The 12,037-nt window shown below is 41.9% G+C and overlaps 1 protein-coding gene across 3 annotated transcripts in view; it reads right to left on the reverse strand.

Moving 5' to 3' along the window:
- Positions 1 to 12,037, reverse strand: part of TTC7A (tetratricopeptide repeat domain 7A) — a 1,536,967-nt gene that overhangs the window by 121,174 nt on the left and 1,403,756 nt on the right. For all 3 annotated transcript variants that reach the window (XM_085612750.1, XM_085612748.1, XM_085612749.1), the window contains one exon: positions 8,782 to 8,984. In XM_085612750.1, coding sequence (XP_085468876.1) covers positions 8,782 to 8,984 — 203 coding nt within the window. The remainder of the gene's footprint in view (positions 1 to 8,781; positions 8,985 to 12,037) is intronic.

The raw sequence follows: 12,037 nt of genomic DNA on the forward strand, positions 1-12,037 counted from the left end.
TGCTTGCATACCTGTATTACTTTCCACGTGCGCAGATGCACGTTGTCATAATTGCCTATTGGGTCAGCGCAGGAGCACTCACAACTTCACATTTGATTACTCCCACGCAGGAGTGGGTTGTTGTTCCTAACTATTGTGTGAGCGCAGGAGCGTTTGCATACCTGTATTACTTTCCACACACGCAGGAGCGCATTGTCATAATTGCCTTTTGGGTGAGCGCAGGAGCACTTACCACTTAACATTTGATTACCACCGTGCAGGAGCGCATTGTTATCCCTACCCATTGTGCGAGCGCAGGAGCGCTTGCATACCAGCATTGATTTCCACACGTGCAGAAGCGTGTTGTTATATATTGCTTATGGAGTGAGCACAGAAGTGTTTGCATTTACTCATTTGACTCCCCAAAGCGCAGTAGCGCTTGCGCGTTGCAAGTAACTCTAGGAGAGCCTGAAGTGCCAGCGCAAGAGAGCTTGTATTAACACCTTTCTATTCCTACTTGCGCAGGACCGCTATCCTTTCTTTATGCACAGCCTCCTATAGCTGTGGTTCATACATATACCACATGTGCCGGAGCACCTATTTCTTGTTTTCTGGTTCCTTTCCCTCTGAACACCAAACCTCAGGTTACCTTCCTAGTGGATTAGTGGCTGAGACACCTGAGAACCACCCTGAGTTTAATGTCTACCATTCTCACAGGTGACTATATGCGCTCCAATAGTGCTCCTACATTTCCCTGTGTGAATGAACGTGTGTTTGCAATTTAGGGAGAGGGATATCTGAGATATATGCTTCTTCCCTATAGGTTGCTGTTCCCAGATGGGTTCCATATAGCTACGGGACGTATATGACCAGGCCCACATACAAAAGAACGTACATTACACCATTTAGGATTTCCTCTCCCAATCCCCAACCTTCAACCTGGTAAGTGTCATTACTATCACTGGAGGAAGGCAGGGGACGGTGGAAGTTGTTCATGTCGACTCTGTGGGACCACTCCATGAGCATAAGGTAAGGCTCGCAGAGCCCCTGACAGCTACAGGTGGAAGTAACATTGATGACTGATTCAATATTTTTCTTTTGTATTTCTTGAGCACAATCAACATTGTACTGATCATAGCCTCTACTGATGTCTTTTAGAAGGGCTGTACTGTGTTTTGACCACTAAAATGTCTCTGACCACCTCTTGCCTCCCAAACAGTCTGGAAAAGACTTGCTCCAGATTGTTTCCATTATTGCCATGTATGTATTGACAGATGAGCCCAGCATGTGGATATTATTGTTTCTGAACCAGTTCTCCTTATGCTCAAGGTTTATTGAGTGCTTTGCACTTCTTATTTTGGGTATTACTGTAACTCTTATGTGAACAATTAATGTTGTCTTCCCTCTCTTCTTCTCTCAGTATATATTGTGTATGCAACACAATCAAGGCAGTTTAAACAACACTGATAAGAAAACTTTCACATTTTCATTTGATCCAACCATAAATTCCCCTTTAGCAGAAACACTTAAACCAAAGGTTTTATGAGAACCACATTTCTGATTACATATTGATGCATGATCCTTCTGGACCGGCTGACAAGATTTGCCTAGCTTCTTAATGGTTTTTAAAATATATTATGCTTCAGGTTGCAAAGTATCCATCACTACTAGAATTCAATGTTGGACAAATTCTTCTTCTAGATGAAATGTCACTAGATTTTTTGATTATTTTTTTGATTTTAATTCTTGATCAATAGATCACTGACCTACTCACTTGAAAGTTCATATCTGTGTTTTAGTGCCTTCTTCTACCAATATTGTCGAATACACCAGCAGTCACTGCAAATACATCAGCAGTTGCTTACTAACTTGAACTGATCATAAATCTATCTTTTTTCATATCTAAGGCTTCAGTGTGTCCTTCAACAATCAGGAGAATATCTGCTGCTAAAATACATTGCATTTGGGTTGAGATTAACAAAACCAATTTTGCCACAGTTTTAAATCAGAATGTATATAGATTTTTGGGGGATATCTCACCTAAAGTGGAGAGATTTATTAAATGGATCACAGAGTCATTCAAGCGACTGCCCCTATTAAAATGATCAAACTTAGGCACTGTAGTCCAGCTGTTATCTGGTTTAACAAACAACCTCTACAGTTAAAAAGGCCCTGTAAGCATGCTTAATGTGTGAGCCTTTCTAACTTCTGCTTCATTGTCAAGATAAAATATTTTGTCATCCAAAGAAGCTATAAATAAACTACTACACCCTACACGTTAATCTCAGTTCTAATAAAATTATATATGCTTTTAATACCACAAGGAACGTTTTCAATATTGCTCAGAATCTTTATTCCCCTTAATACTAAACTAATGTCATTTCCTCCACCAATGTGATTTATACTCACATAGCATTTGTTTTTATTTGAAAGGTTGATAAGATCACAGCTTGTTTCCATCTTTCACTTATATCACTTATCCTGCCAGGCAGGCCACGTCAAGGTCACACCATCCTTTAACATATTTTACCTCTGAATTTGTGGATTAAATGATCAACTCTATTACATTTGATTCGATACTGGACCATGGTGATATGAAATTTATGAGATCTTTCATAGACCTTAATACTACTGGGTACCAGTTTGCTGTGTTTAATGCAAGATCGATTTAAGGGCTGTTCAATCACTATTTCTAAATGGAAAAATCTGAGCTCCTTGTTCAATAACAGTGATGAGACTGTAGTGGTGTGATCCACCTCTGTCTGGCACACATCTTTGGGGCCCTTTATCTTAGTTGCCCCCCTTCATGGGTATCATCTGCACTGAATTTAGCATTTATCTTTGATGAAAACATCTAACTTTTCCCTAGATACTTATTTTGACCCCTGTCTGCTTTTTCACTTTTAAAATGTTAATGAAAATACTTCTGTTGCTACCAGTTGGCTCTTGTCAACTTGTGGCCCTGGTGGTGATTGTTTCTTGACTGGACTACAGCAATTCACTTTATCCAGGATTGCCTTCTTCAACTATGACACAGATGCAACTAATTTAGAAAGCTGCTGCATGGTACTGTGTGGCCTTGCCTTTCCTAGCACATACATGTCTCACATCATTTTGTCAAACTACATGGCTTCTTGTGACAAAAGACTGCTATTTAATTGCTGGAGTATCTGCTATATGACTATATATAAAACGAGCCCACAGTTCCTGAAATCTCAATTTGAACAATATATGCCATCTTGTAACAGTGGCGTAACAAAGGCCCTTGCGGCCCCATTGGTTTGGGGGGGCCCGAGTTCAAGGGGCCCCCTCAGCACAGTACCCTGGTCTAAGAGATCCTGAGTGTGGTCAGAGGGGGCCCCCTCCATGTAATTTGCATGGTGGCCCCCTCAAATTTCGTTACGCCGCTGTCTTGTAATCTTCCCTCCCCGTCTTGTTTTGTGAAACTTGGTGGTAAAGCTTTTTCCCAACTCACAACCCAGGCTTGGAACATGATTCCTTTGTAAAATATAAGTTTGCTTTGTCTCCTGCTCTTTTAACCCCATTATTTCTGCATTAATTATTTCTTACCGGATCTAATTCTAGTGCCTGGAAACCCCAAGGTTAACCACAATGTTTCATAAATCCTGATTATAAAATATTTATGAAATACAGAAGAAATGCTATATCTTTTCTCCAGTCTGTCTCTGCATCCAAATATCAGTGGTCTAGCTCTTGCTTACCCTACCTCTTGACACTTAGAGCTTAAGGCTTCGAATATGAATGCCCCAAATTAATCTGTTATTTCTCAATCAAGGAATTACCATTGCCAGGGGTCCTAGTAAATTTGGGGTTGGGTAAATAACACTGATTTCACGTTTTGAGGGAATGACGTGGGAATTGGATCCTCATAACTCTTGTTCACCTCTGTAGTGGAACAAGCCATATTCTAATACATCAAGTCTTAATAAGAAGTCTCCTCTCATGTATCCTCTACCCACCCCTCTTAAAGACCGAAGCGTGTCCACAGCCTCTATACCCTGAGTAGTGAATCCAACAAATAATACACCAACATCAGTTTGCAAGTTGGCTGTTGTGCTGGATATATCTCTTATGTTAGTTAATTCGAATATGCTTTCTTAAATCTCTGAAACAAGTATATAATGTGGAACACGCGTCAATAAAAATAACACTGCTGCCTTCTGGAAGCGCACCAATTGGCTTTACTGGTTATTCTTTTAAGCGTAGGCTTGTTGTCCTTATTCATTTTCTACTTATCTTATTCTTTGCCAACGTAGCTGCTCATATTCTGCCAACAATTAGAGAAAAAGGGAGAGAGGAAAATTCCGCCTATAGATCTTCCTAAGTGAAATGTTTTCACAAAAGAATATGGCAGAACACTCATAAAAGTATGTTTATTAAGACAAGAAATCATTAAAGACTGTTTGGAGGAGAGCCCTCTCCCACTTATCGTTGCATGCTTCATTCTAGGGCACTTCCCCGGAAATAGGTGTTATGTTGTCTCTCCTAGCTCACCAAGTTCTGGGAGCTCTTATATATCATACATTTGAGTTTGGGATCCAAAAGATTACCATCGTCTTCTCCCTGATGATATGCTTTTCATCAACAGGGAGCTCCTGAAAATGATGCCAAACTAGAACTCATATGCAATCCTGCCACACTCAGGTACCAACAAGCACATGCCACAACAATATGCCTCCCTCCAGGGAAATGAGAAGCTGGGGTCGGGCCCCAGTTGATCATTCAGCTGCTCCTCTGAATGCCGACAGAGTACATCAACTACAGCTAATTGCAAAGTCCCTCAACAGCCAACAAGAGTTCCACTATATGGTGGGTCCTAGGTTAGTTCTGTTGTTTACACCATATCAAATTAGCAGTTCATCTAATGTTCTTCACCCACTCTCCTAGCTTTTGTTGTTCCACTCAAGAGAGCTCACCAGTGCCAGGGAACATACCTCAGATTATCCTTCTGTCCAAGAGCTCAAATAATCCTCTGAGCAGCCAGTCCAACTTGCCAAACTTAGCTTTTTCACATGCAAATTCTCACACCCTTAAAACCTGTCACGGTCACTGTGGTTCTACGAAGCTCGCACAAGAGATCAGACTGTGAGGTACTGTCTTTTGCTATTATCACCGTCTGCTGCCCCACGAAAATGTCTCTGAAGCTATTCTAATGGAACTGTCCAGACAACAACACTGGATCTTGTAGGATGGGCACAGACTCAAGATTGGACCTATACTGTATAACTTTGCGACATATGGTTAACTGTAATACTGAGAACTGCAATATGGTTTCTGATAAATGCTAATAAAAACAAGTTTAAAAAATCAAATAAAACTGTACTCAAGACAGTTGATTATCCTACACTACAACATGATTTTTGGTGACCAAGAGTCTAAATTTAGGGCAGGATTTACAAGGCCACTGCTCTGTGCCTTTGATCTGCACATATTTGTTGTTTCAAAGTATGGTCAACTCCCTTTTTACTATGTAACATGCAGATGTGCACAATTGTTAGAAGGGGGTTGGAGCATTAAAGTTGCATCAACCATAAAATATCATATTTAGAGCAAGAGCATAACTTAATGAGTGTGAGAAATTGAGTTACTAATTGAGGAGGGTGAACCCCTACTCAAGCAGGAACCATAATCCAAGTCAGGGTGAAGAACAAACAAAGCCCAATTTAACCTGTTCTCAACCCTCTCGTAGCTTGGCACAGAGCAGTCAGGCCTAATTTAGAGCCAATGTGTAACGTATTTCTGCAGGACTTCAAACAGTAATAAAGTGAAAACATGATAAAAGAAAAACCCCACATCAATTTAAGAACATAGAGCAAAATGTAATACATTAATTAAGACCAAAACAACAAAAATCCAACAAGTAGAACATGAAAAATAAATTTTTAACGATTTAAGTGAAGATAGCGTCAAAAAGCTCAACATGCCACTCACGGGTATCTGGTCGCGAGAGACTGGGAAAAAGTCACACACTCAGGCACAATGGAGTGTAGATCTGATACAGGAATTAGATTAGTCCTACTGAAAAGTTACCTTCTCAGTCCATTGCAAAGAGTTCAGTTGGCGGTAGAAGGGGCCACAAGGAGCAGGGAAGTGTCACAGACAGTCATCAATGTAGCGTGACGAGCAGATGGTCACTGCTGTAGCGCAAAGATCATGTTTTCTTCACAGGCGGGTGGGCCGGAGATTCTCGGGGGCACTCCCCGCAAGTGGTAGATGCTGTAGTGAGTTGGGTTGATGGAACTTCATGTCAATGGGCTGTGTGAGGGACAATGGGGCGTTCTCTGAGGCCACACCAAAGGTCTAGGACCTGAGGAGCACCACTTGAGGGACTGGGGAGCTTCCACAAGCTGGATCTGGGTGCTGGTTCAGGCGGTTGTGAGCCTGTTATGTCCCTGTGGCTCTGAACAGGAGGCCAGCAGACTAGCCCTTGGAGTCACTCTGGGAGTCCTGGGTTTAGGTACAATCCTTCTCACTCAGGCAGGAGTGTAACCAGGCGATAGGGCAGCAATCCAACAAGGTAGTGGTCCAACGGGGCAGCTGTCCAGCAGAGTGGCACTCCTTTCAGCAGCACAGTAGTCATTCTTCCTGGCAGATTCGCTACAGGTCCATAAGTGTATTGATGAGTTGGTGTCTGAGGTCCAATTTTTATACCAGGTTCCTCCATTGAAGTGGGGATAGCTACTAGAGGTTCACCTTTGAAGTGCACAGGTTTCCCACCTGCCCTGCCCTGGCTCCATACTAACTACAGGGGGTATACAGCCCTTTGTGTGGAGGCAAGATACAGCCTATTCAAGTGTACGTAGGGCTATGTCCAGCTCCACCCACCCATCCCGTCACACTTAAACTCTCTATTGTGTGTGGCTATCTGGGAGGAATACACAAAGTCATGTAACACAAAAGAGGGGGGACAGGGAGTATTTTAGAAAAAGCTAGGTCCAGTACCGTTACTCCCAAGAACTACCATTTTTATCACTGTGTGGTAACTGTTCATAAAAGTTGAGGTAAGTGACTGGTTTGGTCACAAGGTAGAGGAAAGTAGAAGAGAGGGAAAGGAAAAAGTCTCTATAAATGGTATCCCTTGTGGATGCAGGTGGGGGAATTTCTCCTTTGAATTTTGGTGCCCTCACACACCCTTGCGAGTGTCATGCTTCACCATCGGGCGTTGCTCCTCATGGGGGTGGCGCTGCTGTTACCCACGGGCCCCGCGAGAGGGCTCTTTGTCGGAGATCTTTTCAGGAGACGCGGCAGTTGTGCATGCGGGTGTGTGGGCCGAAAAGGGTGTGTGATAGTGCTTTAAAATTACCCACCGGTACCGTGGGGATAATTTTATTCATGGGTCCAGGAGGTAAGGGTAAAAGAATTATACAGGGGCGTAGGGGCACCTCTATTAATAAATAACATAGAGGTTCAATACACAAAGCCCAACAGTCAGCTACATCAAGTCATGTGACCCAGAGGCAGGCTGCAGGCACCAAATGGTTAAGGCAGGAAAATGCCAACTTTCTAAAAGTGATATTTTAAAAATTATAATTTAAAACCCGACTTAACCATAAGAGAGGATTTTTCATTACAATTCCAAAGACACCATCCACAAACTGGTTACCTGTTCCCATTTGGAAGTTACAGCTTATTAAATGTAATAAGGTAACACCAATGTTAACCAATGGGAGATGTAGGCCTTGCAGTAGTGAGAAACCAATTTAAGAGTTTTCCCACTGCCAGGGCATGTAAAACGTAAAAGTACATGGCAATATTTTTAAATACACCGAACCCCGCCCTCTGGGCTGTCTAGGGTCTACCCTAAGGGTGACTTATAAGTATTAAAAAGGAAGGTTTGAAATAGCAGTTTAGAACTGCACACACAGGCTGCAATGGCAAATCTGAGAGATGTTTAAAGGGCTACTTAAGTGAGTGGCATAATCAGTACTGCAGATCCACTAGTAGCAATATATTTACAGAACCTGGGCACATGTGGTGCCAATTTACTAGGGACTTACAAGTGCATTAAATATGGCAATTTGATGTAAAACATTTCAACCATGTTTTAAGGAGAGAACAAGCACGATAGCACTGTTTAGAAGTGGGGAAGTGTGCAGAGTCCTAAAAGTCAACAAAATCGGGTTTAGAAAGCAGGAGGGTGAAGGCAAAATATTTAGGGATGACTCTACGGAAAGGGCCAAGTCCAACAACGAACATCAGTCAAACCCAGAATTCTGACCTTCCTCAGTACACATTCAAAAAGCAAAATTTCAGGTAAATAAGTAGTGCAACTCTTCCACTGACATGTACCTAAGAATTTAAAGGTATTCTTTAAAAGTGAAGAAAGATGCATCAATAAATATGATATGCTACACGTGAAGCATTAAATACAAATTTTAACTTCTTAAAACATCTAATTATGATTTAAGCCACAGACCAAAAGAAGTGTGACATTTTGGTGGGGATTAAATGTCAAATAAAGGTTTTCAAAATCCCGAAAAGATAATTCAATGGCTACGAGCAGTAAGAAAATAAAACATACTTTCCACACACTGCACCTTGTGTTCTTCGGTCTTTTATTTAAGCATTCTTAACCATCACTGTAGTTGAAAGAAATTAATTAACAGCAGCCAGCCTACTCAATTATTGAACTATTCCAGACCCCCCATCATTCACCGAAGCATACAAAACACTCACCTGTTCATTAAATCAATAATGAAATGGCATCTACCCCTGCCACCTTCTTTTTCTTAAAAACAAAACAATTAGGCCCGTCAGGAAGCTCAGAACCTACAAACTTACCAGGCTGTGCATAATTTTCACTCCATCTGGATTCACCGTGAGTGCCTCGTCGTACAGTTGCTTAGCCTCCTCCAAGCAGCCTTTCATCTCCGCAAGCTTCCCACGCATGTACAGCACGGCATGTGATGTGGGGAAAAGGCTGGCTGCCTCTTGGATGCAAAAGCGTGCTTCTTTTAGATGCTGCTGCTCCATGAAGAGTTCAGCTGCGGCAAGAAAAACATCATTTAAAGCAGAGGGCTCCGGGACTGCACGACACACAGACGATCATCACATGCAGGGCACTGTAGTGAGAGACCTGCCTTGACACTTCAGTTACCACTGTAGACTAGGAAAGCTTTCTGTGAGGAAAAGGAAGTCATTTCCTAATGTGATTTTGGTATGATTAGGGCTCGGAAAATGAGCCTTAAATCTATTGAAATGCATGGCTAAATTCAGATTTTGTCCTATCCAGACTATTACACTGAGAGAGGTGTGGCGCAGAGGCCAGAGTGGCTGATTCCAGCGCGCAGGGATCACGGTTCGATCGCCAGCTGCAGCTCAGCTCAGCACCATGTGACTCTGGGCAGTAGCTCACTTAATATCCCTGACGGCCCCCAGCACCTGGATACCCTTAGGGGTTATAAATCGCGCTTTACAAATCTGGAATTATTTTTATTATTATATTATTATTTTTATTATTTTATTTGGAGAGCAGAGACAGACTCTCCAAGCTGAGGTCAATTTACATGGGAGACGTCCACCACTCCAGAACACAGAGCTATGCATGGCGCCTGTCAGCAGGGCTTAATATTTATTTTTTAAAAATCTATGCTTACCCCCACTGCTATAGCTTACCTCTACCTCTGGCACTGCCCACTGCCCACTGCCTCCCACAGAGGCACCCACTGTCTTCGATGCTAGCACCAGACCCTACTCTAGGCAGGACCGGCGAATAAGCTTTTAAAGCGGTGGATTGTAAATATCTACCTCTAAAGGAGGGAGCAGAGAGACTCCCACCCTTTGACAAAATCTATGAAAAAACAATGACAAGGAGTGCATTTTACAGCACAATTTTCACACAAAAAGACAAACTAGCCAGAGCTCTATAGGGGCACTGATGAATTCTATCAATAATTTTGTTGTGTGCCATGCAAGCCATATCCTCCCCAAAAAGACTTTTCAAACAAGGTCAAAACAATGGATTTCTCAGCACAATTCCCTCAAAACTGGCCAAAGAGCTGTATTATCAAAGAGAATTGCAAAACTCCTGCATATTCCAAGTAGATCCCGAACATGTGCTAGCAAGGGACAGGTTGAAAAGACCCCAAAAGTTTTATACACATTCCACATCACTGCAGTGCTGGAAAGATACTACTTAATACATTGAGCTTACAATATCAGAGAGCAGACACATCACCACAACCTTAAATGCTCAAGTCCTAGACAACAGTAGTGCTATTAAATAAAGCAATTCCAATATGTAGGTGATGATGGCATGCCTGCACACAAAGTCATGAAACAAGAGTTCTAGAAGAAGTTACCAGCATGCAAACAAAAAAATACCAATAGGCCTTCTAAACTATACATGAAATATCCTTCAGATATCAGCTGTAAATATAAGGGTTTGATGTAACGAAGGCCCCAATGCTATCAGTCAACTGCATTGCAGCCTGGCCTTAACTCTGCAATAGGACTAATGTGCTAATTAGAGACACTGCAAAATGTGGATTCACAAGTGGTCACAAAGCCTCCTACCTAATGAATTTTAACTAGGCACAAAGGATTCTTCTACCTCCTGCATATGCCTGCAAAGCAGACCTGCATTTCTGCGTTTGCACTTCTAGCAGGAACACATTTCTTTAAAGCACCTGCAGCCAGTTTACAACCAGTGCCCGATTTTCTGTTCCCCTGGGGTACTGTAGTATTACAGAAGAAGACTCAGATAGCTACTTATGTGCTATGGCTGGTGCTATCTTCAGAGGCAGTTCCCTCATTAGCGTGGGATATGGCCGCATGTTGCCTGTGCACCTATTGTGGATGCACACTCAGAGGCAAAGAAATCATCAGTAGGTGCACTGAATGTGCTCCAACAAAAGGTGGCACAAAGACAGCGCGCACTCCTGAGCCTTATGGATCACCCCAGATATCCTAGTGCAGGTGAGTGCAGTCACTCACTGCACCCGCCTGCATGGGAATTTATATTCTGTCTTTAAAATGTAGACAGGTGACACCTGTACAGAGAATGATGGAATGGTTGATTCAAACAACTGCTATGTATTTCACTAATGCAATGCTCTGGGAGCAGCACAAATGTGTGTCTGCCCAGGGGGCAGTGCATTATGTGTAATAGGATGCACTACCCCTATTGGCAACCGATGCACCTGTTTAAAGATGTGCTGTTGTACAAACAGGGACAGTGCACTTGTTACGTAATTTGGGCCCTGGTGTCCTTTAAAGAGCAGGTGTGGCTTTAAAAAAGAAACACATACAAGGATTCCTTCAAGGAATGTTTGGCGCACGTTCAATAGTACCTTGAACCACTGTCTGTTCACTGTGAGGCTTGCAGTCATGATTTCCCAGGAGGAGGTTTTTCCATACTGATAGCTTCCCCTTAGTGAAAAGGGTGCCATCCCTCTTTGAGAGTCATCAACAGATAATGGTTTGAGACTGCTATTGCTGTCACAAATCATTGATGCATTCTTTTTTGACTCACACAAAGGAGAGGGCGTTCCCCCTTAAATGTAACCTAGAAATGGTTGCAAAATCCATTTTGTTAGTCTCTGTTTCTCAAAAGGGCTTTGGTACATTGCAAAATGGTATTTCACATTTAAATTTAAAAGCCTGATGGTTTTGTCAATCACAAGCATTGAAGACACAGAACACATTTGGGCATCAGGCCATAATCCTGAAATGCAATCATTTTGTCTAAAATGGATCACTGACAAAATATCGAGAAGGAGAATATCGGCCTGCAAAAATATCGAGGAAAAAATATAGAATGCCAAAATATCGAATCCCTATCTACAAACAGGTAAGTACAAAAATATAGAATCCAAAATATCGTTGTAAAAAATATAGTTGGTCAAAATATTTAAGTTTTTTAAATGTCTTAAAAGTAATGTAAAATTAATGAAATAATACATATAATTAACTAAAACATACTTAAAAATACTTAAATAACTTTAAAATTAATAAATAATTAATGTAAGTAAGGGAGGGTAAAAATTACCATTCCCACTCCAGAGAGTGCAACAGTAGGGAAAGCGTTGGATAGCGG

The sequence above is a fragment of the Triturus cristatus genome, chromosome 6 (genome assembly GCF_964204655.1).
Source record: "Triturus cristatus chromosome 6, aTriCri1.1, whole genome shotgun sequence".
In the NCBI taxonomy this organism is placed as follows: Eukaryota; Metazoa; Chordata; class Amphibia; order Caudata; family Salamandridae; genus Triturus; species Triturus cristatus.